Source organism: Achroia grisella, unplaced genomic scaffold (genome assembly GCF_030625045.1).
Source record: "Achroia grisella isolate CSIRO2021 unplaced genomic scaffold, CSIRO_AGI_Agris_v1 utg1173, whole genome shotgun sequence".
NCBI lineage: Eukaryota > Metazoa > Arthropoda > Insecta > Lepidoptera > Pyralidae > Achroia > Achroia grisella.
The window spans coordinates 1,884,046-1,911,480 of record NW_026712589.1 but is presented as its reverse complement, the minus strand read 5'-3'; the positions used below and the strand labels follow the sequence as shown (position 1 = coordinate 1,911,480).

Below are 27,435 nucleotides of genomic sequence, written 5' to 3'. Positions count from 1 at the left end.
GAACCAACGTGACGACATCACTAACAGACTCGGGTTGTGAACTCGTTTGCGGCGGACTGTATAATGACAATAATTTATTATTAGTAGTTTTATGTGTATACATTCCACCCAATGCAAAGGACGAAATGTATGAAATGGTATTTCAACAAATAGAATGTGTGTTACCGAAATACGATAAGTTTTTAATATGTGGGGATTTTAACTTAAATTCTGCAAGTGTTAATACACGTATTAGATTTGAATGTTTATTGTCATTCTGTGATCTTCAGCAAATAAACTGTGTGGGTAATAGTGCAGGCGGGATATTGGATTTGGTACTTGTGAGTGCATCGTTGGGTGAGGTCTCGGTGCGGAGAGAGGACGACTGGTTGGTACCACCAGATAATTACCATCCACCATTGAACATACAGGTAAGTGACACATTTGTTCATAGTAATTGTATGGGTTCGAATATGGATGTTGATGTTTTTACCGGTTGAAATTTCAAAAAGGCAGACTTCTACAAGTTGTATCATTCTTTGGAGAATATAAACTGGGATCCGATATATAAATTAAGTGACCCCGATGCAGGCGTGTCTTTTTTGTATAAAGTTATTAATAAGTGTATAAATAATTGCGTGCCGATTAAATCGCGTTTATCAGAACCACCTCGATATGTATATCTTGTGTGGTACTCTGATCGTACAAAACGCAACATTAAGTTAAAGGCTTATCATCATTGTCGTTATAAAAAAAACGGTTCTGTAGACAATAGGCAAGAGTTTATGAGGCTTAGGGCATTGGTGAAATTGAACATCAAGGAGGATTTCGAACATTATAAAATAAAAATTGAACGCGACTTAAGACGGGATCCATCGCTTTTTGGAACCATATAACATCAAAACGTCAAGTAAAAAAGTCAGAAGTTTTATTGTCTAATGGAAAACCCATATCTAATACTGATGGAGCACAATTATTAGCTGAGTACTTCCGATCTGTTTACGCAAAGTATCCACCTATATTGAATGCGGATGAAGCGATTGCGGCGGCAGGATCGGAGAGCTTACGTATTCATATTGACGCTGTTACTCTCGATGATGTGGAGCTTGCATTCAGACGTCTCAAGCCAAAATGTTCAGCCGGTCCTGACGGCATTCCTCCTTACATCATAAAAGACTGCAGGTCGATTTTCTTAAAACCTATGCGTTATATTTTTAATTTGTGCCTCAATAAATCTGTTTACCCGGAAGTGTGGAAAATTTCACGCGTGGTTCCCATCCCTAAGGGTAATTCTAAGTCGGACGTAAGCGATTTTAGACCAGTGGCAGTATTGTCTGCCTTCGGTAAATTATTCGAGAGTATATTACATTTTCGAATAAGTAAGCAACTACAGAACCGACTTACTGACTGCCAACATGGTTTCCGGCCTGGCCGTTCCACGGCTACCAACTTACTGTCCTTTTGGACATATGTCACGGATGCAGTGGATTGTAGCAGCCAGGTTGACGCAGCATATTTCGACATAAAAAAAGCATTCGATAGTGTAGACAACGACGTACTTCTTCACAAACTTTCAGCTGCCGGATTTTCTCCATTGTTAATTAAATTCTTCTCCAACTACCTTCGCAATCGAAGGCAGTTTGTGCAGTATAATGGAAGCTATTCTGAGCCATATTACACGTACTCCGGGGTGAGTCAGGGAAGTAATTTAGGGCCCCTGGAATTTTTGATATTTATCAATGATTTGCCGGAGGTAGTCACTACGGCGTCCTGTCTGTTGTTTGCACACGACTTAAAATTATTTTTTAAAATTAATAATTTCTCTGATTGCGAGCTCCTTCAGAAAGATATAAACAATATCTATGAGTGGTGTAAAACAAACCGCTTGATGTTTAGTGACGCCAAATGTTCACTAGTAACTTTTAGTCGGAATGTGGACACCTATATGCATAATTACCAGTTAGGTAATACACCGATAAATAGGGTAAGGTCTATAAGAGATTTGGGGGTTTTGATGAGTGATGATCTGACTTTCCGAAGTCATATTATTACAATATGCACTCAGGCGTTCAGGACCCTTGGGTTTGTATTACGACAGGCAAACCAGTTAGATAATATACTGAGTATCAAAATACTATATAATGTCTTCGTACGCAGTAAATTAGAAAGCAACGCAATTATATGGAACCCTCATGAGTCAAAATACATACTCATGGTGGAGAAACTCCAAAAGAAATTTATACGATATATATATCAAAGGCAGTATGGTTATAGGGTAACATACCCTAATATATATCCTACTATATTTTTGTTGGGGATGGTGGGATATGACACACTCGAAGTAAGACGGAAGATTGCATTATTGGAATATGTAGTCAAAGTCATGAGAGGTGAAAAATGTAACCAAGCGGTATTAACATCGGTGTCCATAAGAGCGCCCAATAATTACGTACAAGCACGAAGACGAAACTTGTTTGATGTTCCATGGAGAAGGACGGAGCTGGCCAAACAGGCTCCTATTTCTCTGGCATTGAGTCTACTCAACGGTGTTGTTAGTCGTTTTCCGGATCTGGACATATTTACTAGTAATTTGCTGGAGTTTCGTAGGATGGCAGTAGATTATTTAAGTAGTATGGAAAAGTAAGATTATTATTATTGTTATTATTTTTATTTTATTTTTTTCTTGTGTAATTAGTGTATGTATTAGTAACTAGTATGTGTTTTATAAGTGTGTGTATATATATACAATCTTCCTAAGTGGGCATATTGGGAAACTGTAAAGCTCACTTAGTGTGACGTAAATAAATAAAAAAAAAATAAATAAATAAATGAAATAGAAATGTATTTAGTTAGTACTAAAAAAACTTCACTCGTCCGCGCTCGCGACTTCGTTCACGCGTCAGAAGGACCTCGCATATCATGTTTAATTATTTAGGCTAACTATAAAAAGCTAAAGGAAAAGTTTCACCGTTGTAGCTTTAAAAACGTCAAATTTTAATACAACTTTCATCCCTTATTTTATTTTACTAACTTTGAATGTTATATTTATTTATATAATTAATCACTAGCCTAAAAAATTGTAAGCTTTAAAAATTGCGATACTTCCATACAATCATTAATTTCTTCTTTCAACCCCTTACAACCCTATTTTTGCATTTAAAAGTAGTCTATATCCTTTCCCTAGATATAGACTATGTGTGTGTACTAAATTTAATTCAAATATATACATCACGAAACAAAAAATAATTACACAAAAGGTACGTTTAAAGACATCATATCTGGATATTCAAATTCAAATTCAAAATATCTTTATTCATGTAGATCTATTACAGACTCTTATGATATGTCAAATCTACCGTCGAATCGTAACGTATGTATAATATACATACGATAGCTATAATTGTAGTAATAATAGGTCTTCGGTTAAATCTAACCTGAGACCTTCAAAAATTATTCAATGGAAAATTATTTAATGAATGAAATTTTTTTCTTTTCCGAGGTAATATGTTTCATGAAAAAATGTTGATAGCGCGTTTTAATTTTCACCCAATGCCCTCTAGTGAGACGCTTGTACTTATGTATTTGTATCAACCCCAACTTACGCGAATTCGTTTAAGCCCGGGGTATCATCATTGCATAGTATAAAATAAAGTCATTGTCGCTGTCTGTCCCTATGTATGCTTAAATCTTCAAAATTACGCAATGGATTTTGAAGCGATTTTTTAATAGATAGTGATTCTAGAGGAAGGCTTATATATATAATACATATATTTAAATAAATACATAAAACAGTTGGCCATCTTAACCAGTATAGAAGTTTTCAACCGGGAGAAAAAATATTAGATAGACTTGTTGCTGACTGGCCATATGACCACATTTAATTAAATATATAAAACAGTTGGTCATCTTAACCATTATAGAAGTTTTCAACCGGGAGAAAAAATATTAGATAGACTTGTTGCTGACTGGCCATATGACCACATTTAATTAAATATATAAAACAGTTGGTCATCTTAACCATTATAGAAGTTTTCAACCGGGAGAAAAAATATTAGATAGACTTGTTGCTGACTGGCCATATGACCACATTTAATTAAATATATAAAACAGTTGGTCATCTTAACCGTTATAGAAGTTTTCAACCGGGAGAAAAAATATTAGATAGACTTGTTGCTGACTGGCCATATGACCACATTTAATTAAATATATAAAACAGTGGGCCATCTTAACCATTATAGAAGTATTCAACCGGGAGAAAAAATATTAGATAGACTTGTTGCTGACTGGCCATATGACCACATTTAATTAAATATATAAAACAGTTGGCCATCTTAACCATTATAGAAGTTTTCAACTGGGAGGAAAATTGTTAGATTGACCCGTTGCTCGCCTAATAAACTGATTGAATAAAATACATAAAACTGTCCGTTTGAACGTTTCTACTCTGTTGTGCTATATTTATTAATCCTGCCATTGAAGGGGGTGAGATGCTATTATGAGGTTTCATTATTTACCCACCAGACAAAGAGAGAACGTGCGGAGGAAATTATAGGCACTGTCTAACATTGATTATTGATTGATCAATCTATACGATAGATTGGTGCCTGGATCTAGCAAGTATTGGCCTATTGCAGAATGGCCATTCTGCAATAGGTCAATCTGACCAATTACATACATATACATATGGCCATATGACCACATTTAATTAAATAAATATAACAGTTCATCATCTTAATCATTATATAAGTTTTAAACCGAGGGAAAAAATATTAGATAGACCTGTTTCTGACTGGTTATATGACCAGATTTAATTACATATATAAAACAGTTGATCACCTTAATCATTATAGAAGTTTTCAACCGGGAGAAAAGTTGTTAGATATACCTATTACTGACTGGCTATATGACCACATTTAATTAAATACATAAAACAGTTGATCACCTTAATCATTATAGAAGTTTTCAACAGGGAGAAAAGTTGTTAGATATACCTATTATTGACTGGCCATATGAACACATTTAATTAAATACATAAAACTTATTTATTACAGAAGTTTTCAACATGGAGACAAATTGTTAGATTGACCCGTTGCTCGCCTTATAAACTGATTGAATAAAATACATAAAACTGTCCGTTTGAACGTTTCTACTCTGTTGTGCTATATTTATTAATCCTGCCATTGAAGGGGGTGAGATGCTATTATGAGGTTTCATTGTTTACCCACCAGACAAAGAGAGAACGTGCGGAGGAAATTACAGGTACTGTCTAACATTGATTATTGATTGATCAATCTATACGATAGATTGGTGTCTGGATCTAGAAAGTATATCATTGTTATGTACAGTTCTATGTATCTAGCGTACACGCGACTTCGTTCGCATGGAATTTATATAATATTTTAGAAAAAATACTCAATAGTCTGCCCAAAAAAGTTTCATCGTCCAAGATTCATAAATATCGATTTTCTATACATATTTTCATTCCCTATTTTATTGTACCCCTTTAAGAGTAAAATTTTTACAAACTTTGTATGTCATATTTATTTATATTTAATCCACAGTCTAAAAAGTTTGCTGGCTCATCCGTCATACTCGCGAACGAGTGCTGCTTGTAGGGACTGGTCTGCTCTTATCGCTACGACTGATTTAATCTTATTGTGTCTTTATATGTGAGCCTAAATAAATTAGTGCTGGTTAGTAGTTTGTATTCACACGTTTCGACTTGTAAAATGTGAACTTACAAGGATTGTTTAAAAGAGCAACACACAAGTTTATTTGAATAAATGATTTTCTATTTTATCTATTTAATAGATACATTTGCACCGTAAATTATATTCGAGTAGCGCCTACGGTTAAGTATTTTTGTTGTTTTCATTTTTAAGAATTTTTGTGAATACAAACTGTGAAATAGCAAAGTCTACATAAGTAAATAACTAGTTACTTAAGTTACAAAACAAATCTGTCGTAGCCATCATGCAGCACCCGTTCATGAGTAAATCTGTTTGTTGGATTATTAATCTGTATAAAGTATAAACAAAAACAGAGAGTGGACTGTATTTTTTTAAAAGAAAATAATGGAGAAATACTATTTCGCCCGGGAAGAACGCCTTCCACACTCCGAACACTCCAAACTATGTAATATTATGTTATTTGTGGTAATACCAAACCTACATTTGCTCAGGAACGTCTCGATGTGTAGTAAAGTTTACTGGCCACTCATTCTAGAGTGTATATTAAAAAAAAAATATATATATATTATACTAGCTGTACCCGCGACTTCGTCCGCGTAAAATAGTGACCTTGAGCAAATAATAAAAAATATATATTAATAATCTAACCCAATAAAAAAGTTTCATCGTTCTAGCTTCAAAAATGAAATTTCCATACATAATTCCATACAATTCAATCAACAGTCAAAAACTAAGTTTCAAACTACTATCTTTAAAATGAAGATACTTCCATACATACCATACATACATCACATCTCCCCTTTCAACCCCTTATAACCCTTTTTCTTGTTTTTTTTTAATGCTACTTATATTAGTGTCATCATGTACCAATGATAAGATGTCGCTATACTGTAACCATTTATGGCTGAGTCCTGTGGCGGTAGGTACTGATATTTTCTCAACAGCCTAAAAAATGGGTTTCTAGTTTCTAGCTTTAAAAAATGACAATACATGCATACAACATTTTAACTCCCCTATAATAATTAATTATATTTAATCAATACGCAAAAAAATAATTATATCTTTTTTAAATTGCTTTTTTCTTCTAAATTTAAAATTTAATGAATTTATTGGTGGCCAGTATTATCAAGTGCCCTTTGCTCTAGTATGCAAGCCGGTGCTTCAACCTACTTAAACTAAGAAAAAGTTCGCAATATGTGTTTTTTTCGATACATACGCTAGTCGTAAATGTTAAATAAGTATTACCCGGGATTTCGTTACCTTTTATTTTCAACATTTATGCTCCGCTTGTTTTAGTAGCTAGCATCCAGTCATATTTCAAATATAACAGGCCATTTAAATGCAAAAAGTCACAATTATGACATCAGGATTATAAGTTATATACCTGCGTTTGTATGAGTTATAACAATGTACTTAGCTATTGAAGATACGCTGCTTGTATGTTAAGTGCTTTATTAGCTGCTCTGAAGGTGGAACCTACGCACAGACCTCTCTAAGGCCACCGACCAGTAGCCACTTGAGTTGTAAGCATAAATAGATAATGTTTTTTAATCTATATATATAAATAAAATTGGAGTGTCTGTTTGTAATATTGAAATAGCCGTTTTTTTACTACATACATATGAATATAAATAGGGTACATACACCAAAATATTATTTTTTACAAATTTTGTCTGTCTGTCTGTTTGTTTCGGCTAATCTCTGAAATGGCTGGACCGGTTTTGACGGGACTACTTTTATTTTAGAAAAATTAAGTTAAATTCCACGCGAACAAAGTCGCGGGTGCAGCTAGTAGAAATATTTATTCTACCATGTACCTGTGTGTACTGTAGACCCATAATTTCTTTCTTCTTTCTTTTTCCTACTATTTCTTCTCTACTGGATAAAGAGATGAAAGTTAAGCAGAGTTCAGTAACATATGACTTTAATTAAAATAACATTATTTTAATATTGATTAATAAACCGTTTGATTAATTAAATTATATATCTGTGTATATAAAATGCTTCAGTAAAATTCACAATGTTCCGTTATTAAACGTCTCGGAAACGCATTAATCCATTTTGATGAAATTTTATTTATATACTCGATAGGTCTGAGAATAGTTTATCTATTATTGTGCAAATGGATTTTTCTCTAGATTATTGGATAATATTTTTATTTATTTACTACCTTGCCTGAGACTTCATCCGCGTGAAATTATATTAAATTTTTCTAAGATAAAAGATTTTTTCTAAAATAAAAGCAGCCTAAGTACTTATCTCCTTATTACATGAGCTACCTGCTAATAAGTGTCCCGTCAAAATCGGTCCAGCCATTTCAGAAATTAGCCGGAACAAACAGACAGACAAAAATTGTTAAAAATATTATTTTGGTGTATGTACCGTATTTATATTTATGTGCATGTAGTAAAAAACGGTTATTTCAGTATTACAAAAAGACACTCCAATTTTGTTTATATGTATACAGTATAGATGATGTGGCCGTTAACCAGAAGGGTGGTTGAAACCTCAACTCCTATTTTTTAATAGCGATATTAATTTATATGGCAAACCAGCGTTTGCAGGATCAGCTAGTAATCATATATATTTTTGGAGCACACTATAATAAATCCAGTAGTATTGTTCAGTACCTCAGGAGAAAGAACAAGCGACGAAAGATAGTTATCATTTTGAGGAAATAGGTCCTCAAGTTGTTTAACTATACTAATATTAAAAGGAGGAAAGATTCTAGTGTTTGGTTGCATTGAACGAGCTCCACAACTATATTAGAATAGATTTGAACAAAATATCTTACTATTAATATTATCAAATCACAAAAATAAATGACTATACTAATATTAAAAAGAGGAAAGATTTGACTGTTTGGTTGCATTGAACGAGCTCCAAAACTATATTAGAATAGATTTGAACAAAATATCTTACTATCAATATTATCAAATCACAAAAATAAATGACTATACTAATTTTATAAAGAGGAAAGATTTGACTGTTTGGTTGCATTGAACGAGCTCCACAACTATATTAGAATAGATTTGAACAAAATATCTTACCATTAATATTATAATATCACAAAAATAAATCAACAAATTGACAATATTTAAATTTTCATAATATATTTTAGTAACCTCTAATTCAAAAAGAAAATGTGTACGTCAAAATTGTAATTTTAAAATTCATTGTTAAATAACCATGCGAAGCCAACTGAAGAAATAGTTAATATGTATGTTGAACCAAATATAACATCGGTATGTAAATTACTTTTAGATAATAATAATATCCCGAGACAATTCACACAGCGCCATCTAGTCCCAAGGTAAGCAGAGCCTGGTTATCGGTACTAGACAACTGATATAAATACATTTTTTTTCAAAAATACATATTAAAACACCCAGACCGATACAAACAATCATACTCATGAATATAAATGTTTGTACCGTGTGAAGAATCGAACCCGCGACCATCGGATAGTAAAGCGGTATGCTAAACCACTAGACCACTGAGGCTGTCTATATATGTCTATGATAAATAATAGTTTATTATTCGCACACCGGTAATGATCATTACTACGGAAGTAATGTCAATGTTCAACCACAATTTTGTCACGCAACGTTTGATCGGGTTTTGATTAGACTTCCAGCTTAATTAAAATCGATTAATTGGTAACTTTAATATTTTAAATAATAAAAATCTATTAATTGTTAAGTTGAATATTTTAATTAACAAAAATCGATTAATTGTTAACTTAAACATTTTAAATAATAAAAATCGATTAATTGTTAACTTTAATATTTTAAATAATAAAAATCTATTAATTGTTAAGTTGAATATTTTAATTTTAAATTATTTTAAATAATAAAAATCTATTAATTGTTAAGTTGAATATTTTAATTAACAAAAATCGATTAAATGCTAACTTTAATATTTTAAATAATAAAAATCGATTAATTGTTAGCTTTAATATTTTAAATAATAAAAATCTATTAATTGTTAAGTTGAATATTTTAATTAACAAAAATCGATTAATTGTTATTTTAATATTTTACATATATACATACATGACGTACCTACAAAACATCTGGACCGATACAAACAATCATACTCATGAATTTTTACCGTACATTGTACCGTCGAGGATTCGAACCAGAGAACATGGGAAGCAAAACGGAGTGCTTAACCGCTAGATCACCAAGGCCGTCAAGCGTCAATAATTGAAATAAAGAAAATAGATTAATATTACTCACCGGACCTGTGGTGTTCAAACCAATCTTATGAATAGTGAAAACTGGACTCATATTATCCCTATTGTAACACCCGGCTCTCTCCCAGTCTTTAGACTTCAGTACACCTTCCTTCCGTTCACTCTTTTTCATCACAGTTATGTCTTTGAATTAAAAGTCTATTATATCGTATATAGTTATATAGTCTATATTAACTTGTCGTCAAATAATATAGATCGGTATCTGAGTAATTGTACGAATGTTGGGTCACGATCACCTTAACACGAACATCAATTACAGGAATCCACTGAACACAGCTAATAGTTATGAGAAGCGATGAGCCAATTACGCCGGGTGCTACAATAAAACTAGTTTTATTTCGTCTTAAACAACTGCCAATACGTTCCAACGTCCGTAGGATCAAGTGTCGTAACAGAAATGAACGAGTCCAAATTAATAGACAGTGCGTGCTCAAGGTGGCACCATCAAAACAATAGGGTCTGATACGCAACTAGAGACATGTCCCATGATTGTGACATGTCTCTAGGCTTCCACCATAAATACTGATTGCCCGGCCGCTATTGCGAACGTAATATGTCTAATTGCTGCTTTAAAAGTTAATACATTAACTTGATCATGTTCTGAAGCCTCCAACACAATTACCCTTGTGTATGTTTGCCGACTAAACGTTTTAACAAAATTAATATACCCTCCTTTGTACGAGTAAGTATTCAACAAATATTGTTGAATATTGTGTTGAAGCTTGCATACAAAATAAATGGTGTAGTAAGGGCGCAAGATTTTATTATTAGTTATAAATATATATATATATATATATATAATATAACATATTAATTGTAATTAAAAAAAAATATTTATTAAAGCCTAAGTGAACAAACAAATTTAAAGGTTCAGATTAAAAGTTAAGATAAGTAAAATTACGGTTCAGGAGAAAAAACGAAGTAAAAAAAATCTCTATAAAGAAGAACATAACGTCAAAATATAAATATATCTATTATTGCTCACTAGCTATATGTCCCGGTCTTCATACGGGTGTACATTTATTATATATATGAACCTTCCTCTTGAATCGCTCTATCAATTAAAAAAACCGCATCAAAATCCGTTGCGTAATTGTAAAGATTTAAGCATACATAGGGACGGACAGACAGTGACAGCGACTTTGTTTTATACTATGTAATGATAATGATAATGTATTGGTGTCTATATATACGCTGGATTATGATTTATGATCAGTTTTAGAGAGTATGGCTCGTTCTTCTATGTTGATTATCGCATGCCTCTTACTTGTTATACTGTAATTATTTATATAAAAAAAACATCTATTAAAAAGAGCAACACACTAGTTTCTTGCTCATTCTTCTTGTGATGAATCTGCATTCCGAATGAGTGGTAGAATCAAAATATGACTATTCAAAAGTGCTTGTAATGAGTTTATTTGAATAAAGATTATTTCTATTTGTATTTCTATTTCTAAATACAAATAATTAGCAGTGCCTATAGAAATCCATAACATTGGTAGTAAAGAATTTTCCCATGGAAACAGTGCGTGGTTCTATTTCTGGATGTTAACGTTTAAAGGACTGTATTAGATAGATAGATATTTATCTATCTATCTATCTATCTATCTAAGATAGATAGATAGATAAATCTGACTTTCTTCTTCTTCTTAAATTCTTTATTCACAATTTCAGGCACATAACATAACGTATAAAACAGAAAAAAACGTGATTTTATAAAAGAAATGTGGAATAAGTGTGTGAATAAAAAAGAATTATTACAGCCAATGGATATCACTTCAAATAAGCTTTATATATATTTTTAATGTTAACTAACATATATTAGAGTAATAAATGTTAGATATAGGCAATAGGAAAATAAAAGTTTTTCCTTGTAACAACATTTATGGCAAGACCAGTTATATAATGAAAACACGTAGTTTCTTATATGTTATTGCATATAGAGTTGCATTGTTAAAACATATTAATTGTAATTAAAAAAAAAATATTTATTAAAGCCTAAGTGAACAAACACAAATTTAAAGGTTCAGATTAAAAGTTAAGATAAGTAAAATAAAGTTCAGGAGAAAAAACGAAGTAAAAAAAAATCTCTATAAAGAAGAACATAACGTCAAAATATAAATACTACAAAAATATATTTAATTATAAATAAAAATAATTAATTATAAATAAAAAGTAAAAAAATATTAAAGTTAGTTGTGTGAAAAGAAATCATAAATTAAAGAAACAGTTAAATTATGATTTGTTTTGTTCTTTTTATATAACTTTTGTATATTATTTTGCATGCCGTGTTCTTATAAATAATTGTAAAATTAGACCATAATCCATTGCATGTAATTAAATTAATTGTATGATTGTAACAATTGTTGGTGATCCTAAATAAATATATGTATATATATAATTACATACAAAAAGTGATCAAAAGTGGTCAGCGTGGTGTTAGGTCCCTAACTATTCTGTACTAACTAATTTTATATGTAAATAACTTCAAAGTAATTCTATATCACAACGACTTATTATTCTCTATCCAGGACTATCGATTATGAATACATCCTATATTGTATAGATTTTTAAAACTATTATCTAATCTATATAAAACTCCTATAACATTGACAAATATTGTCAAACTGCTGAGTGTGACGTAGGTGTTTCGTTTACAACCAATTAATTTGTATTCTGCCATAACTTGCTGGACGCTTGTAGTCATATTGCTAGAATACATTCATGTCATTCGTCTATCTATGCTTCTAGAATGTTCGATCGACTGTCACGTAGGGATTTCCTTTACAAGCACTTAATCTGTGTTCTGGCATAACTTGTCGGATCGCTTGCTAGAATACATCGATGTAATTCGTCTGTCTATGCTTCTAGAACGATCGATACGCTGACGGAAACCAGAGAGCCATACATAATGTCACTGAAAATGATGTGGTGCGAGAAATAGGCTGTCGTAGGAGGCTGGGAACAGTTATGAATTTGTGACATACCTCATGTTTGGTTGTATTGCAAGAACATGATATTACACTAGCTGTAATCGTTTACTGTGAATGACAGAAGAATAATGTACATCGATTCGTATCCAAGAATATTCAATTTCATATTCTCGATTATTTTAGCAAACAATTAAGTGCGTATAATATTCAAGCACTTCAGTTGAGCCACCTCTGGATTATACTTATACAGCAGCAAATATAATTTACGTTACGATTACAGTTGCAGGTTACGTATCAATTGTTACTTAGCAACATGATTCCTTATTTTAAATGTGATGGATTAGTTTTTTCTTATTTATTTATTTAAACTTTATTGCATTGTACAATAGGCGGGCGTAAAGCTAGCATTCTCTACCAGCCAACGTTAGGGAGTATAGACATAGTCGATGGCGGTTTAAATTAATTAAAAATATATTAAATAGATATAAATATCATAAATAATGAAATATAACATATAAACATATAATATATAATATAAACAAACTACACATCTATATTAATAATTTCGTCAAGGGGTAAGGTAGACTCCAACGAAACCTTATGTGAATAACAAAACATATAAAAATATTGATTTCGAGTCGACAACATATATCCGCAAAATTCGGAGTATGGAGTATTTCGTTAAATTCTAATGACACTGACAAACAAACCGCAGTCGCCATCTTTTCATTTCACTAGCATTTTCTTCGGTCATTGACGTTTCGCGAAAATATTGTTTTTGACACTTTTTTATGATAAAAGAGTATGTGTTTTTTCTTTAAACCTGTAATTGCCTGATTGCGAGACAAATTTGCCAATTTTTTTAATTAATTTGTTTTACGACCTGGATACAAGCCAATTATAGTCTAACTTAAAGTTTTACAAAAAAATAAAATCTTTTGTACTTTTTATTTACTATATTTATTAAACACAATGAACGAAGCTTTACAAATCTATGCCTTGCTTACTTTTAATATTTCATGAGAACTGATGACTACAGAAATATCTACCCACATTTCACCCGAGCGAAGCCGGGTTTTCATCTAGTATAAATAAGATGATGATGCGCCTTATCACAGTCACTAAAGATGTAATTAAAATAGGGGATCAAAGTTTGTATGAAAACTCGTTATTGGCCTTCTATTCCACGAGATGTCGCGGGCATAGCTAGTACTGTTGTAACTGGTTAATCACAAATGAAATCAACAAAGCAATAGTCATAATATTAATACTAGATTTAAAGACAAACTTGATGTCCCCAAGTATCGTTTAGAAAAAGTCAATAGGTCTTTTATGGGAATAGGTATAAAATTTTACAATAAGATACCAAAGGATATATTGGAATTACCCTTAAATAAATTCAAAACATCTGTTAAATCATATTTACTGAGCAAGGCCTATACTCACTAAACGATTACTTGAATGACGAGCGTGCATGGCAATAGTTTTCATGTTCGGGATTTTCATTTAATGTTAGACATAGACACCTATATAAATACCTATGCATTGTAAATAAACTGGATTTTTAAAAAAAAGTAATTCAATTGAGTTTCTTGCTAGTTCTTCTCAATTGGATCTATATACCGAACTGGACGGTAGGGAAAAAAATTATTATGTAAAAATTTGAGGTTCATAAGCGGCTAAAATGTCCTACATGAATAAATGATTTTTGAATTTGAATGTATTTTGTATTCAAATACTGTAGTTCCTTTTATTGTACATTCTTCTTAGTTACTTCATTTTAGTCTTTATTCTTTTTTTTATAAAACAGGGGACAAACGAGCATGCGGCTCACCTGATGGTAAGTGATTATGCATGGAGAATTGCATGTACGTTGTCGGCCATTTAAAAAGAATAAAGCTCTTTTCTTGAAGGTTTCAATATCTTAACGGTTCGGAAATACCATTGCTGGATGGTGATTCCACAGTGTGGTAGTGCGTGGCAAAAAATCTTTTTACCTATATTTACAGATATAATAAAACTAGAACAAGTGATCTATAAATATACGCTATCATCGTCCCATATGAAAATTCTCTGGTAAACTCATCCCATCGTGACTCTATACAAAATCTACGAAATATAATATAATGTTGTCGTTATTTTTTATTATCCATCTGCTACGTTTACACTCAGCCCGAGTGGACAGGGAATGTAGTAATTAACGACTATTTCAGTATTACAAACAGACACTCCAATTTTATTTATATGAATAGATTAGACACTATCTGTTAATTTTAATATAATTATTATACTCTACTTTAGATATTGAAAATGTTTAATTAGAAGTCAATAACTTTGTATTGCATCTATGTGTTTCTATATATAGGCTGATATATAATAAATACATAAGTTTTATGGTATAATAATAATAATCTCTGGACAATTCACACAGCGCCATCTAGACCCAAATTAAGCTAGCTAAAGCTTGTATTATGGGTAGTAGATAACTAATACAAAAACATAGATTTTTTTTTCGTAAATACATAATATACATAGAAAACACCCAGACCGATACAAACAATCATACTCATGAATACAAACGTTTGTGGCGTGCGAGTAATCGAACCCGCGACCATCGGACGTAAAGCGGTGTGCTAGACCGCTAGAACACCGAGGTCGTCAAAATATAGTAGGTAAGTATAAAGCGGAAAATCTATACTTTAATCTCTGTTTGAGTACCTAACTACTCTATGATACTCGTAGACTAAGCGTACCAGTAATTCAAACATAAAGTAAAATTGCAATATATCGATCAGATTACGGAACGAGGACCTGTCTACGTTGCTGTTCGTACTTGGTCACGTCTATCAGAAAATTAATTAAAAGATTTAAAAATTTATAATACTGCAGTATAGAGTCTGTCGTGTTATAATTTTTTTAATCTGATAGACGTGGCCAAGTAAGAACAGCAACGTAGACAGGTCCTCGTTCCGTTCTATTTTACTTTATTAAGCTTTACTTATCTATTTCACAATTAGGTGAGTAGGTATATCAGAAACTTGTCAACAATCATTACATAGTAGAAAATAAAGTCGCTGTCGCTGTCCCTATGTATGCTTAAATCTTTAAAACTACGCAACGGATTTTGAAGCGGCTTTTTTAATACATAGAGTGATTCTAGACCTCGGTGGTATAGCGATCTAGCTCACCGCTTTATGTCCGATGGTCGCGGGTTCGATTACTCGCACGGTACAAACATTTGACTTCATGAATAGAATTGTTTCTATCTGTTTAGTTGTTTTATGCATAATAAGTATGTATTTACGAAAAAAAATGTATTTGTATCAGTTGTCTAGTACTCATAACACAGTAATTAACTTGGGTCTAGATGGCGCTGTGTGAATTGTCCTGAAATTATTATTATTGTTATGTTATAGGCGAGTATATAAACAGGTAAACGTTTTTGTAAAAAAAACAAATGAAAAACGTGGGTATCAATGGTTGTCCCTCTATAAGCATTATTCATAACACAAACTGGCTTTTCAAAAATTAAATTGAATTTCTTGCCAGTTCTTCTCAATTGAATCTGTATACTAAACTGGACGGTGGGGTAAAAATATTAATACAAAAGATTTAACGTTCATAAGTAGCTAAAAGGTCATATATGCATAAACGATTTTATTCGAAAATAACTACTACTTACTTCTTCATAAGCTTCAATTTCGATGCCGTCTTCCAGGTGATTTTTTCTGAATTCTGTATGCATATGCAACGAATCGGGGGTCGAGGACGACAGATGTTTCTTGTACGGGTACGTGGGACTCTTGGGCATATCCCTTGAGTTTAGGCCAGATGGACCCGGATTTGAACTCGTTGAACTGGACACCGTAAATACTTTGCCATCGCGGTATCTGTAACAGATAATCTTTGTTAACTAAACTATCTTCTTAATTTTATTTGCGACTAACTATACTCGCCACTTCATCCACGTGGCATTTAACTTTATTTTTCTAAAATAAAAGTTGCCTAAGTTACTCCTTATTACACTAGTTACTTGCCAAAAAAAGTCCCGTCAAAATCGGTCCAGTCATTTCAGAGTTCAGCCGGAACAAACAGGCAGACAAAATTTGTAAAAAAATGTTATTTTGGTGTACGTACCATATTTGTATTCATATGCATGTTACAAACAGACACTCCAATTTTATTTATATGTATAGATTATGGAGTAACCATTCAGAAGCGTTATGCGAAGTGGGCGTAGTTTCTTTAATAATATTTAAAAAATCTAAACTTATAATTCGTTGGAATTGTTTAGTCAATAATAGTGATAAACCAGGTTCATCTCTTTGTAAAAACACCGATAAAGGTCAACCTGTCCTTATTGATATGAGTGTATACAATAACACCTAAGGAAGGCACCATGGAAGGCCATGCACCTTTGAAGGCCAACTATAAAAAACTACTAGTACTAGTTATTGTAAGTACATAGACGCGGTGGCGAATCGCTAGAGTCGCTATTTTGTAAGTACGGTCCATGGATTTGCTACGTTTACATTCAGCCGCGCTACCGGAAATATTGCCGGCAACAACTGAGTGAGAAGGCTGAATGTAAACACACGCTGCTACTCGCGCCACTCTCGTGCACAAAAAACCGAGAATCGAGGGAGCGCCGGGCAGCGCGAGTGGCAGCGCCAATGGCATGGGAAGTATCGTGTTTACACTCTCGCGCTGCTCACTTCCGTGCTCAGCTCCCTGCCCACTCGGGCTGAGTGTAAACAGGGCCTCGATTAATAGACTTCGGTCGTCGACGAAAATTGTAATTCGCGCGCAAAGCCAAAGGTAAGTTTTCTTGAAAATAACATATTATTATTATATTTTTTAAATTTGTCATATATGGATTGGTTATACAAAATAAGAAAAATAAGAATTTTGCCTCGATTTCAGCTAAAATATCGGTGGGTTTCCTATGAATGCTGTTGGTTCCTTATAAGGCCCTACCCTAGCTTATACCCTAGCAAGGCCAATCGTCAAAATTAATCATTTTGACGATTGGCCTTGCTAGGGTATGTAGGCCTTACAGAGAACATTTACAAATCATAAAACTAAACATAGTTTTTAATTATAAATACAGTACGTATTTGTAATGTCTATTATTACATATATTAATTAAAAGAAAAAGTTATTTGAGATGATAAATATCAGTTTGGGATTTTAAGGAACATTTTGGCCTTACAAATTACGGACCCACAAGAAGGCCATTGTTGGCAAATATTTTTTTTACAATATCATTCTAAAACGCAAATTTGCTATTTATTTTTTATTGATATAATACTTATTTTTATAATTTTTAACTAATTTACATACATATATTCTTAGTTATCCGATGGTGTTTAAGGAATGTTTATTGAGTTATTTAAAGAAAATATGAATTTTTTGAACATTTAATTTTTCGTATCAATGAAAGATCTTTTCATATAGTATTAAAAAAAGCAGATATTTTGATTATTAGAACTCAAGTTTTAAGTTGAATGAGCGATTTATAATATTGGCCTTGTATGGAACGCTGTTCCTTGCAAGGCCGTTAGGACGAGTTTAATAAAAGTTAAGATTATTAAATAGTGATTCCATATGGAATAAAATGAAGTAGTAGATATGTTACACAATGAAACAAAGTATTAATTAATAATATGTTTCCAGTAAGTGAAGTGATAAAAACTAATTATTCGTTAAGGCAACCTTCCATGGGTCACCCACCATAATTAAACACATGAGTAACACTTTTATAGTAAGGTTATTACAGCAAAACAGAGTCAATCTTTAATTTTTAAAGATTATCAAGTTAAACATTGCCACTGCGGCCAACATTTGCGAAAGGCAGTGCCTATAAAAGTATGATATACAATAATAGCTATAAAATCTGTAGTAAGTAGTAATAACTCTTTGACGTGTGGTAAATTGAAAATAGATCTGTTATTGACAAAGCAATGCGGTTATTTAATTGTAGTTATAAAAATATAATAAATAACACTTTTATAGGTATACTAGTTGTCCCGGCAAACGTTGTTTTGATATATAAATTAATAATGCTATAAAAGAATAGGGGTAGGTGATAGGCGAGTGAAAATTTGTATTTTTTAATGACACATAATAAAAAAATATAAATAAAACTTTTGCCCCAAAAATAATGTCAGGGGTGGACAACCATTATTAGGGGTATGACTTAGGGGTATGAGAAATAGATACTAGCCGATTCTCAGACCTACTGAATATGCATATAAAATTTCATAAAAATCGGTCAAGCGTTCAGAGGAGTATGGTAACTACGGACGACCTCGGTGGTCTAGCGGATAAGCACACCGCTTTACGTCCGATGGTCGCGGGTTCGATTCCTCGCACGGCACAAACATTTGTATTCATGAGTATGATTGTTTATAAATATCGGTCTATGTATAAAATGTATGTATTTATGAAAAAAAATCTATGTATTCGTATCAGTTGTCTAGTACCCATAACACAAGCTTTAGCTAGCTTAGCTTAACTAGATGGCGCTGTGTGAATTATCCTGAGATTATTATTATTATTATACCAATAGATGAACAAAATATGACAAGTTTCACAATATACATATATATAAAAAATAGACGCTAAAATAACATTTTTTTAAATTTTTGTCTGTACCGTATTTATATTCATATGCATGTAGTAAAAAACGGTTATTTCAATATTACAAACAGACACTTCTATTTTATTTATATGTATAGATTCTTCATATGATATACTTTTAGAATATTAACTTTTATTATCTGTTGTGGACTGTAGCCTACTATATATATATGTAGCTGTGTACCTGTCTTTATTTACAAGTCCCCAATGTAATTTCAATATTATCACTCCAAACAATAGCAACATCAAAGACTGACGGATCTATCTAGAAACTGAAAGACACTAGACACCACACTAATGTTAGGTAATATATACTTTGATGTACTAACAATAAGGGTTATTTTTCTGTAACACGACACCGTAACTGAATGGATACTGTCGATCGTTCTATTTCTGAACACGCTTATAAACATCTTGACAGCATACATTATATTAGAAACTGAATCGCTGAGATACTTCTGATGCTTCGAAGCAGAAGCAATAATATTTTTATCATATATATTATGCTTCTATAAAGCTGTATGAACTACACTATGAGATTTAAAAAAATGACGCAATCCTATTTCGATATATAGTTAAAAATAACTTACTTAGTTAAATAATACACATGGTCTATAAAAATAGTAATATTATTTATTAACGGCCTCGGTGGTCGGTTACTTTTAATGAGCGCGGGATCGATTACCCGTTGCAAACATTTTATATTACAATAGAATAGAATAGAAAATCTTTTATTCAAATAAATTTACTTACTAACACTTTTGAATAGTCATACATTTTTTTTTAATCTGCCGCTCATTCGTAAAGCTGTCTCATCACAAGAAGGAGCAAGAAACTTGTGTGTTGCTCATTCAAATAATCCTTGTAAGTTTACATTTATAAGTCGAAACGTGTGAATACAAACTATCGACTAGCACTAATTTATTAGGGTCAAATATAAATCTATACATATAAATAAAATTGGAGTGTCTGTTTGTAATATTGAAATAACCGTTTTTTACTACATGCATATGAATATATATACGGTACATATACCAGAATAACATTTTTTATATTTTTTGTCTCTCTGTCTGTCGGTCTGTTTGTTCCGGCTAATCTCTGAAATGGCTGGACCGATTTTGACGGGACTTTTTTTGGAAGGTAGCTGATGTAATAAGGAGTAACTTAGGCTACTTTTATTTTCGAAAAAATCTTTTATTTTAGAAAAATAAAGTTAAATTCCACGCGGACGAAGTCGCGGGAACAGCTACTGTATACTAAGTTAGAATAAATCAGTCGTAGTTTTTATGGTTGTTTTGAGATAGATTATTAAATATTATTTCTTTATTTAGTCGACTAAGGCGCAAGCACGGCTAGAATACAATGATTGAAAGAAAATATAATAATATTAACCTAATATCATACTCGTGAACGGGTGCTGCTTGTAGGGACTGGTCTGCTCTAATCACTATGACAGATTTCCTCTTATTAATTGTTTCACCAGTTGGTTGTATATTAAATATTTTTTCTATTTGAGTATTTAATTGAATTAGTGCTAATTGGCAGTTTGTATTCACACACTTAAACATAAAAATGTAAATTAAGAATATAATTATTTAAAAGAGCAACACGCAAGTTTCTTGCTCGTTCTTCTTGTGATGAGACAGCATTCCGAATGAGCGGTAGATTAAAAAAATGTGATGAGTATTCAAAAGTGCTTCAATGTAGGTTTATTTGAATAAATTATTTTCTATTCTATTCTATTCAAAACAAGAGGCAAATAGTGGAAATACCAGAATGGATGTCGACACCGAATATTAGAGCCATACCATCACTCCAACGGTTCACCACAGGACTGAATTGTTGGAATGCAGCACACAGTCCAGCATCCCCAGCATCCAAGATCGCAAACGGAATCCAGATCTAAAATATAGCTATTTATGTCTATTGTTATATTTACTACTAGCTGTACTCGCGACTTCGTCCGCGTGAAATTTAACTTTATATTTCTAAAATAAAAGTAGCCTATGTTATTCCTTACTACATCAGTTATCTGCCAAATAAAGTCCCGTAAAAATCGGTCCAGACATTTCAGAGATTAGCGGGAACAAACAGACAGTCGGACAGATGGACAAAAATTGTAAAAAAATATTATTTTGGTGTATGTACCGTATTTATATTCATATGCATGTAGGAAAAACGGTTGTTTCAATATTACAAACAGACACTGCAATTTTATTTATATATAGATTTTGATATAAACACGATCGGTTATTTTGGTATACAAAAGATATTACGGAAGACTGTAATAACTAGTTAGTTAAAAATGAGATACGTTCCTTAGTAAATGTAAATATTATCTTATTATTAATTAATATTATAAATGCGAAAGTTCGTGAGTATGAATGGATGTTTGTTACTATTTCAGGCAAAAATTACTGAACAAATTTTGATGAAACTTTCCTGTAATATAGCTTATATATTAGAATAACATATAGGCTATAAATTTTATGCGTGTGAAACCACGGATATAGCTAGTAATAAATATATTCAAATCAGGTTAAAGATAAAAAAAATATAGTACAAAGACTGGCATTTTTTTATACTACTTAGGTAATAAACAAACATACAATCCATTTGATGGTAAACAATTATCGTAGCCTATAGACGCCTGAAACATCAGGAGAGTCACGTGCGCGTTGCCGATCCGTAAGAAACCATAATATACCATTCCTATAACAAAAACAATCTATAAATAAGAAACAACCTTTTTTATATTGAATACTATATAATAAACTTAAAAACTTCGGAGGACAGAATATAGGGAAGCGGATTGTTAGTAATATGAACTAATAAACTCTATTGCTGGTAATGTCATCATCATCATCATCATCGCAGCCCGGAAGACGTCCACTGCTAGACATTGGCCTCTCGCAAAGATCTCCACGACGATCGGTCCTGCGCTGCTCGCATTCAATCCCTTCCAGCGATCTTGACCAGATCGTCGGTCCACCTTGCTGGAGGCCTTCCCACGCTGTGTCTTCCAGTCCGTGGTCGCCACTCGAGGACTTTACTGCCCCAACAGTCTACGAGCTATGTGCCCTGCCCATTGCCACTTCAGAGTCGCAATTCTTCGGGCTATGTCGGTCACTCTGGTTCTTCGGCGGATCTCCTCATTTCTGATTCGATCACGCAGAGTAACTCCGAGCATAGCACTCTCCATTGCCCTCTGAGTGACTCTGAGCTTGTTCATGAGGCCCATAGTTAGCGACCACGTCTCTGTGCCGTAAGTCATCACTGGCAACACACATTGGTCGTAGACCTTCGTCTTGAGACACTGCGGAAATTTGGACGAAAATATATATCGAAGCTTCCCAAACGCTGCTTTATTTTGCTTGTAATGCACAATGTAAGATTGAATTCCATGTAGTTTGCCATGAAAATAATCGTTATAAATTCACGGAGAATTTACTACGATAGGAATAGAATAGAATAGAAAATCATTTATTCAACTAAACTTAATTTAAGCACTTTTGAATAGTCATAATAATTTGTTTTTTATCTACCACTCGTTCGGAAAGCTGTCTCATCACAAGAAGAACGAGCGAGAAACTTGTGTGTTGCACTTTTAAATAATCCTTGTAAGTTTACATTTACTAGTCGAAACGTTTTAATACAAACTACCAACCAGCACTAATTTTTTTGGGTTAAATATAAATATACAATAAGATTAAATCAGTCGTAATGATAAAAGCAGACCAGTCCCTACAAGCAGCACTCGTTCACGAGTATGACGGATGAACCAGCCATCACTGCGCTCGACCATATTTAAGGGAGCCCAATGACCCGGTCCACCACGCCGCCACATGTCTGGACATTTTAGTGAGCATGACTACTCATTCCACACGACCACGTCACAGCTACAAAAATTACTATATGGTAGTTACACTATTCCCACTTTATATGAGGATGCATGCGGCAATCAATACGAAAGCCGCTACGCTATCATATATCAAGAAATCAGTATGTAAAATAAATTATAACGTTGTCCCCAAATAAGCTTATTCTTGCTATATATTGTTATCATCTATAAATTCATCTATGCTTTTTTACATAACATTTGTTTAATATTAAATTTGAATTGCCTCTCTATCAGATTTAGCGTAGATTCTGGTAGTTTATTATAGAATCTTATGCAATTACCATAAAATTTATTACTAACTTTGTGTAGACGGCATTTAGGTAAAATTAGCTTATTTTTATTGCGTAAGTTTGGGCTAACTGACTCGACCTCACCCCGTATTCTATCATCAAACACTGGTGCCCCGCCAGCGTATACCGTTAGCACAGGCGGGTGCACCATTCCATTGTCATCAAAAAAAAAAAAGTTTGTAACAATACACGTATCCAAAAGTAGCAGCAAAACATTCGGTACACAGTTTCCCTCCCTAATTCGAAAGAATTAATTGACCCCTGTAGATTAGGGAATTATTTCAAGCACGCAATGTTTGATTTTGTAACCTCTACCTTGCGATGTTTTGTAATTATTACATTCTACTATATCATATGTTAACTAACTTTAAACCAGAATAACTATAAATAATACGTTTAGTACATTTACAGCTAGAGTATTTATTTAAGTTTTTTCCTAACATAATTAATCTAAAGCAACTATTTGTTCGGATTCCTACTAGCTGTTAAATTTCAGCATCCTGATTATTTGGTTGAAAGGCAGAATTTTTTTGGCACCTCTCATAACCACATTGTAGAGTCACCTTTCAGCGATGGTATTTCTGAACTGTTACGATAGGGAGGAATGGGGATTGTTAGTAATGTGGACTAATGATCTCATTGCTAGCAATGTACCATGTCAGGTTGACCTTCACGCGGCTCCCCCTGGAAGCCATCGTGATAAATTATTGTTGAATTTGTCACGATGAGCTAACTGACCTGATCGCATGCTCATCTTATCATCCTCCACTGGTGCCCCGCCAGTGTTAGCGCAGGTGGTACGATATTGAAACCTTCAAGAAAAGAGCTTATTCCCTCTCGAGAGGCAAAGCACTTGCTGGTGCGTTCTCCTGGTGTTGCGGGTGCTCATGGTCAGCGGTCACTCGCCATTAGGTGAGCCGCGAACAGTGTATCCTATTTTATATAAGTAAAAGTCAATGTTTCCATGGTAAAACCGCGTGTAATCACCATCAGGTGAGCCGCAAGCTAGTTTGACCCCTATGTTATAAAAAATTAGGGCAATATTTCCATGTTAAATTCGCTTAAATTATAATAAGTAAACGATTTATAAATCAAGTTTTTTCGCGTCTCTCTTGATAGATTTATTCATTAGGTTAAACTGAATTTATTTAAATAGAACTCACGAAAGCAAATTACCGTTTGAAGAACTGACAGTAGAATTTTTCCTTACAAAATCGGCTTTTTTTTTTATACTACTATGGTGGCAGTCAAGAGTAATCGTCTATCATGGTATGGACATGTAATGCGTAGGAACGAGGATAATATTTTAAGAAAGATGTTACAAATGAATGTGGATGGTTATAAGGGCAGAGGAAGGCCGAAAAAGAGATGGATGGACTGTGTGAAAGATGATATGGTAAGAAAGGAAGTAAATAACGCGATGACTGCAAACAGGGATGAATGGAAGCGAAAAACATATTACGCCGACCCCAAATAAATGGGATAAGGAAGAAGCAGATGATGGTGGCAATCAAGCATACGGCCCATCTGATGGTAAATGGTTACCTAGGCTATGAACGCCTGAAACACCAGGGGTTATCATTTGCGCGTTGCCGACCCTTAAGAAACCTTAATATACCCTTCTTGAAAAACCCCATGCTGTAGTCTCGTGGGAAAACCTCGGCAGGCATGATAAGTCGACTAGATTTTTATTACCCATCAAATAGTATTTACATAAATTTTGTTATATTAAACTTAACACACGCATATGTATGTATCTTCTGTGATGTTGGCAGAAGAATTACACTTTTAATACTCGATTTTTTCTTACAAATTCTGCTTAATAATTAGATTCTTTTGTTATTCATATCATCTGCTTCTTCCTTATCCCATTTATTTGGGTCAGTTTTCTCCTCCATTCATCTCTGTTCACAGTCATCTCGTTATTTACTCTCTTTTTTACCATATCAACTTTCACACAGTCCATCCATCTCTTTTTCGGTCTTCCTCTGCCCTTATAACCATCTACATTCATATGTAACACCTTCATTAAGATATGATCTTCATTCCTACGCATTACATGTCCATACCATGATAGATGATTATTTTGTTATTATTACCCTTAAAATATAATTTACATAGGTTTTATTGTATGAAATTAAACTCACGCATATACATGGTCCTCTGTGACGTTGGCAGAGGAATTACGCTTGTGTACAGAGTGTCGGGAATCTCCCCTGGCGGCAGCTATAATGTATGCCCACATGGCAATGGAGTGAAGCACCTTCCAACATGAGGGTCAACTGGAAAACAAAACGCACTAAGTAATTAACATTATAAGTTATAATAATAAAACTAACGCTACTAGTAAACACAAAATATTACAAGGATTTGATTTATTCTGACATTTCATATCTACTAGCTGTACACGCGACTTCGTCCGCATGGAATTTAACTTTATTTTTCGAAAATAAAAGCAGCCTAAATTACCTACTTCTTATTACATCAGCTACCTGCCAAGAAAAGTCCCGTCAAAATAGGTCCAGCCATTTCAGAGATTAGCCGGAACAATCAGAGAGTGAGACAAAAATTGTAAAAAAAAATATTTTGCTGTATGTACAGTATTTATATTCTTATGCATGTAGTAAAAATTGGTTATTTCAATATTGCACACAGATACTCCAATTTTATTTATATGTGTAGACTAGAGATCCGGGAGAAGCTCCTGCCAGGCTACTCTTGTAGTCTCCGCTCAACATGCTCAGCGGCCCAAATGAGAGGAAACAGAGTTAAACATATATGTATGTATGTATATACTTAACGACTCCCATCCCATCTTCTCATGGATGCACTACAAATCATTGAATTCTTCGGTTTGTTCTATAATTACTACTCTAGTACTACTCTAGGCTACTCTAGTAGTCTCGGCTCAACACGCATAACGGCCCATTTGAAAGGCTGAATGCGGAAAACAGAGTCTAATGTATATATATATATATTATTAGCTGTCCCGGCAAACGTTGTTTTGCCTTAAAATTAAAAAAAAATTTGTGGACTACCCCTAACATTTAGGGGGATGAAAAATAGATGTTGGCCGATTCTCAAACCTACTCAATACGCTCACAAAATACCATGAGAATCGGTCAAGCCGTTTCGGAGGAGTATGGGAACGAAAACTGTGACACTAGATTTTTATATATAAGATATAGCTGTGCCCGCTATATCGTTACATTTTCCGGAAAATTTGGGCGTCCAATAAAATTCCGTATTTATTTATATACGAAATCATTATGTAAATCTCTTAAACATGGTGTGTAATTAGATAAGATGTTTATGTAACAGAAAGAGTGATTCACGAGGAAGGTTTATATATATAATATATGTACACCCGTGAGAAGCCGGAACGAGTAGCCAGTATTTGTTTATTTATTTAAGCTTTGCATTCCATAATTTTACAGTAAATAGATAGACAGGTACATTTCAAAGTAGGTTAATTATGGACCCTGTTGGGCACAGCAAGCGGAAGAGAAGAGAGGAGGACGAGAGAGAGGGAGAGGATTTTTTATATAATAATAATAATAAAAATAGTAATCTTAATTAATAATTTGAAATTGTATATATTTGTTGCGGGTAAATAATAAGATGTTGCTGGTCGAGACGATGTATATTACAGATGATGATAAACTGACAATATGTACATAAAAATAATGATCTTATATACTAAATAAAAATAGGAAAATGTAAGATGGGGTGACACAGTTTA

At 33.1% G+C, this 27,435-nt stretch overlaps 1 protein-coding gene across 1 annotated transcript in view; it reads right to left on the bottom strand.

Moving 5' to 3' along the window:
- The window catches only part of LOC131851112 (cyclic nucleotide-gated cation channel subunit A), a 68,440-nt gene that overhangs the window by 16,007 nt on the left and 24,998 nt on the right, over positions 1-27,435 (bottom strand). Inside the window, exons 2-3 of the mRNA XM_059201547.1 lie at positions 25,841-25,975; positions 16,543-16,750 (exon numbers count right to left, since the gene is read on the bottom strand). Of these exons, the coding sequence (XP_059057530.1) occupies positions 16,543-16,750; positions 25,841-25,938 (306 nt within the window). The 5' untranslated portion in view covers positions 25,939-25,975. The remainder of the gene's footprint in view (positions 1-16,542; positions 16,751-25,840; positions 25,976-27,435) is intronic.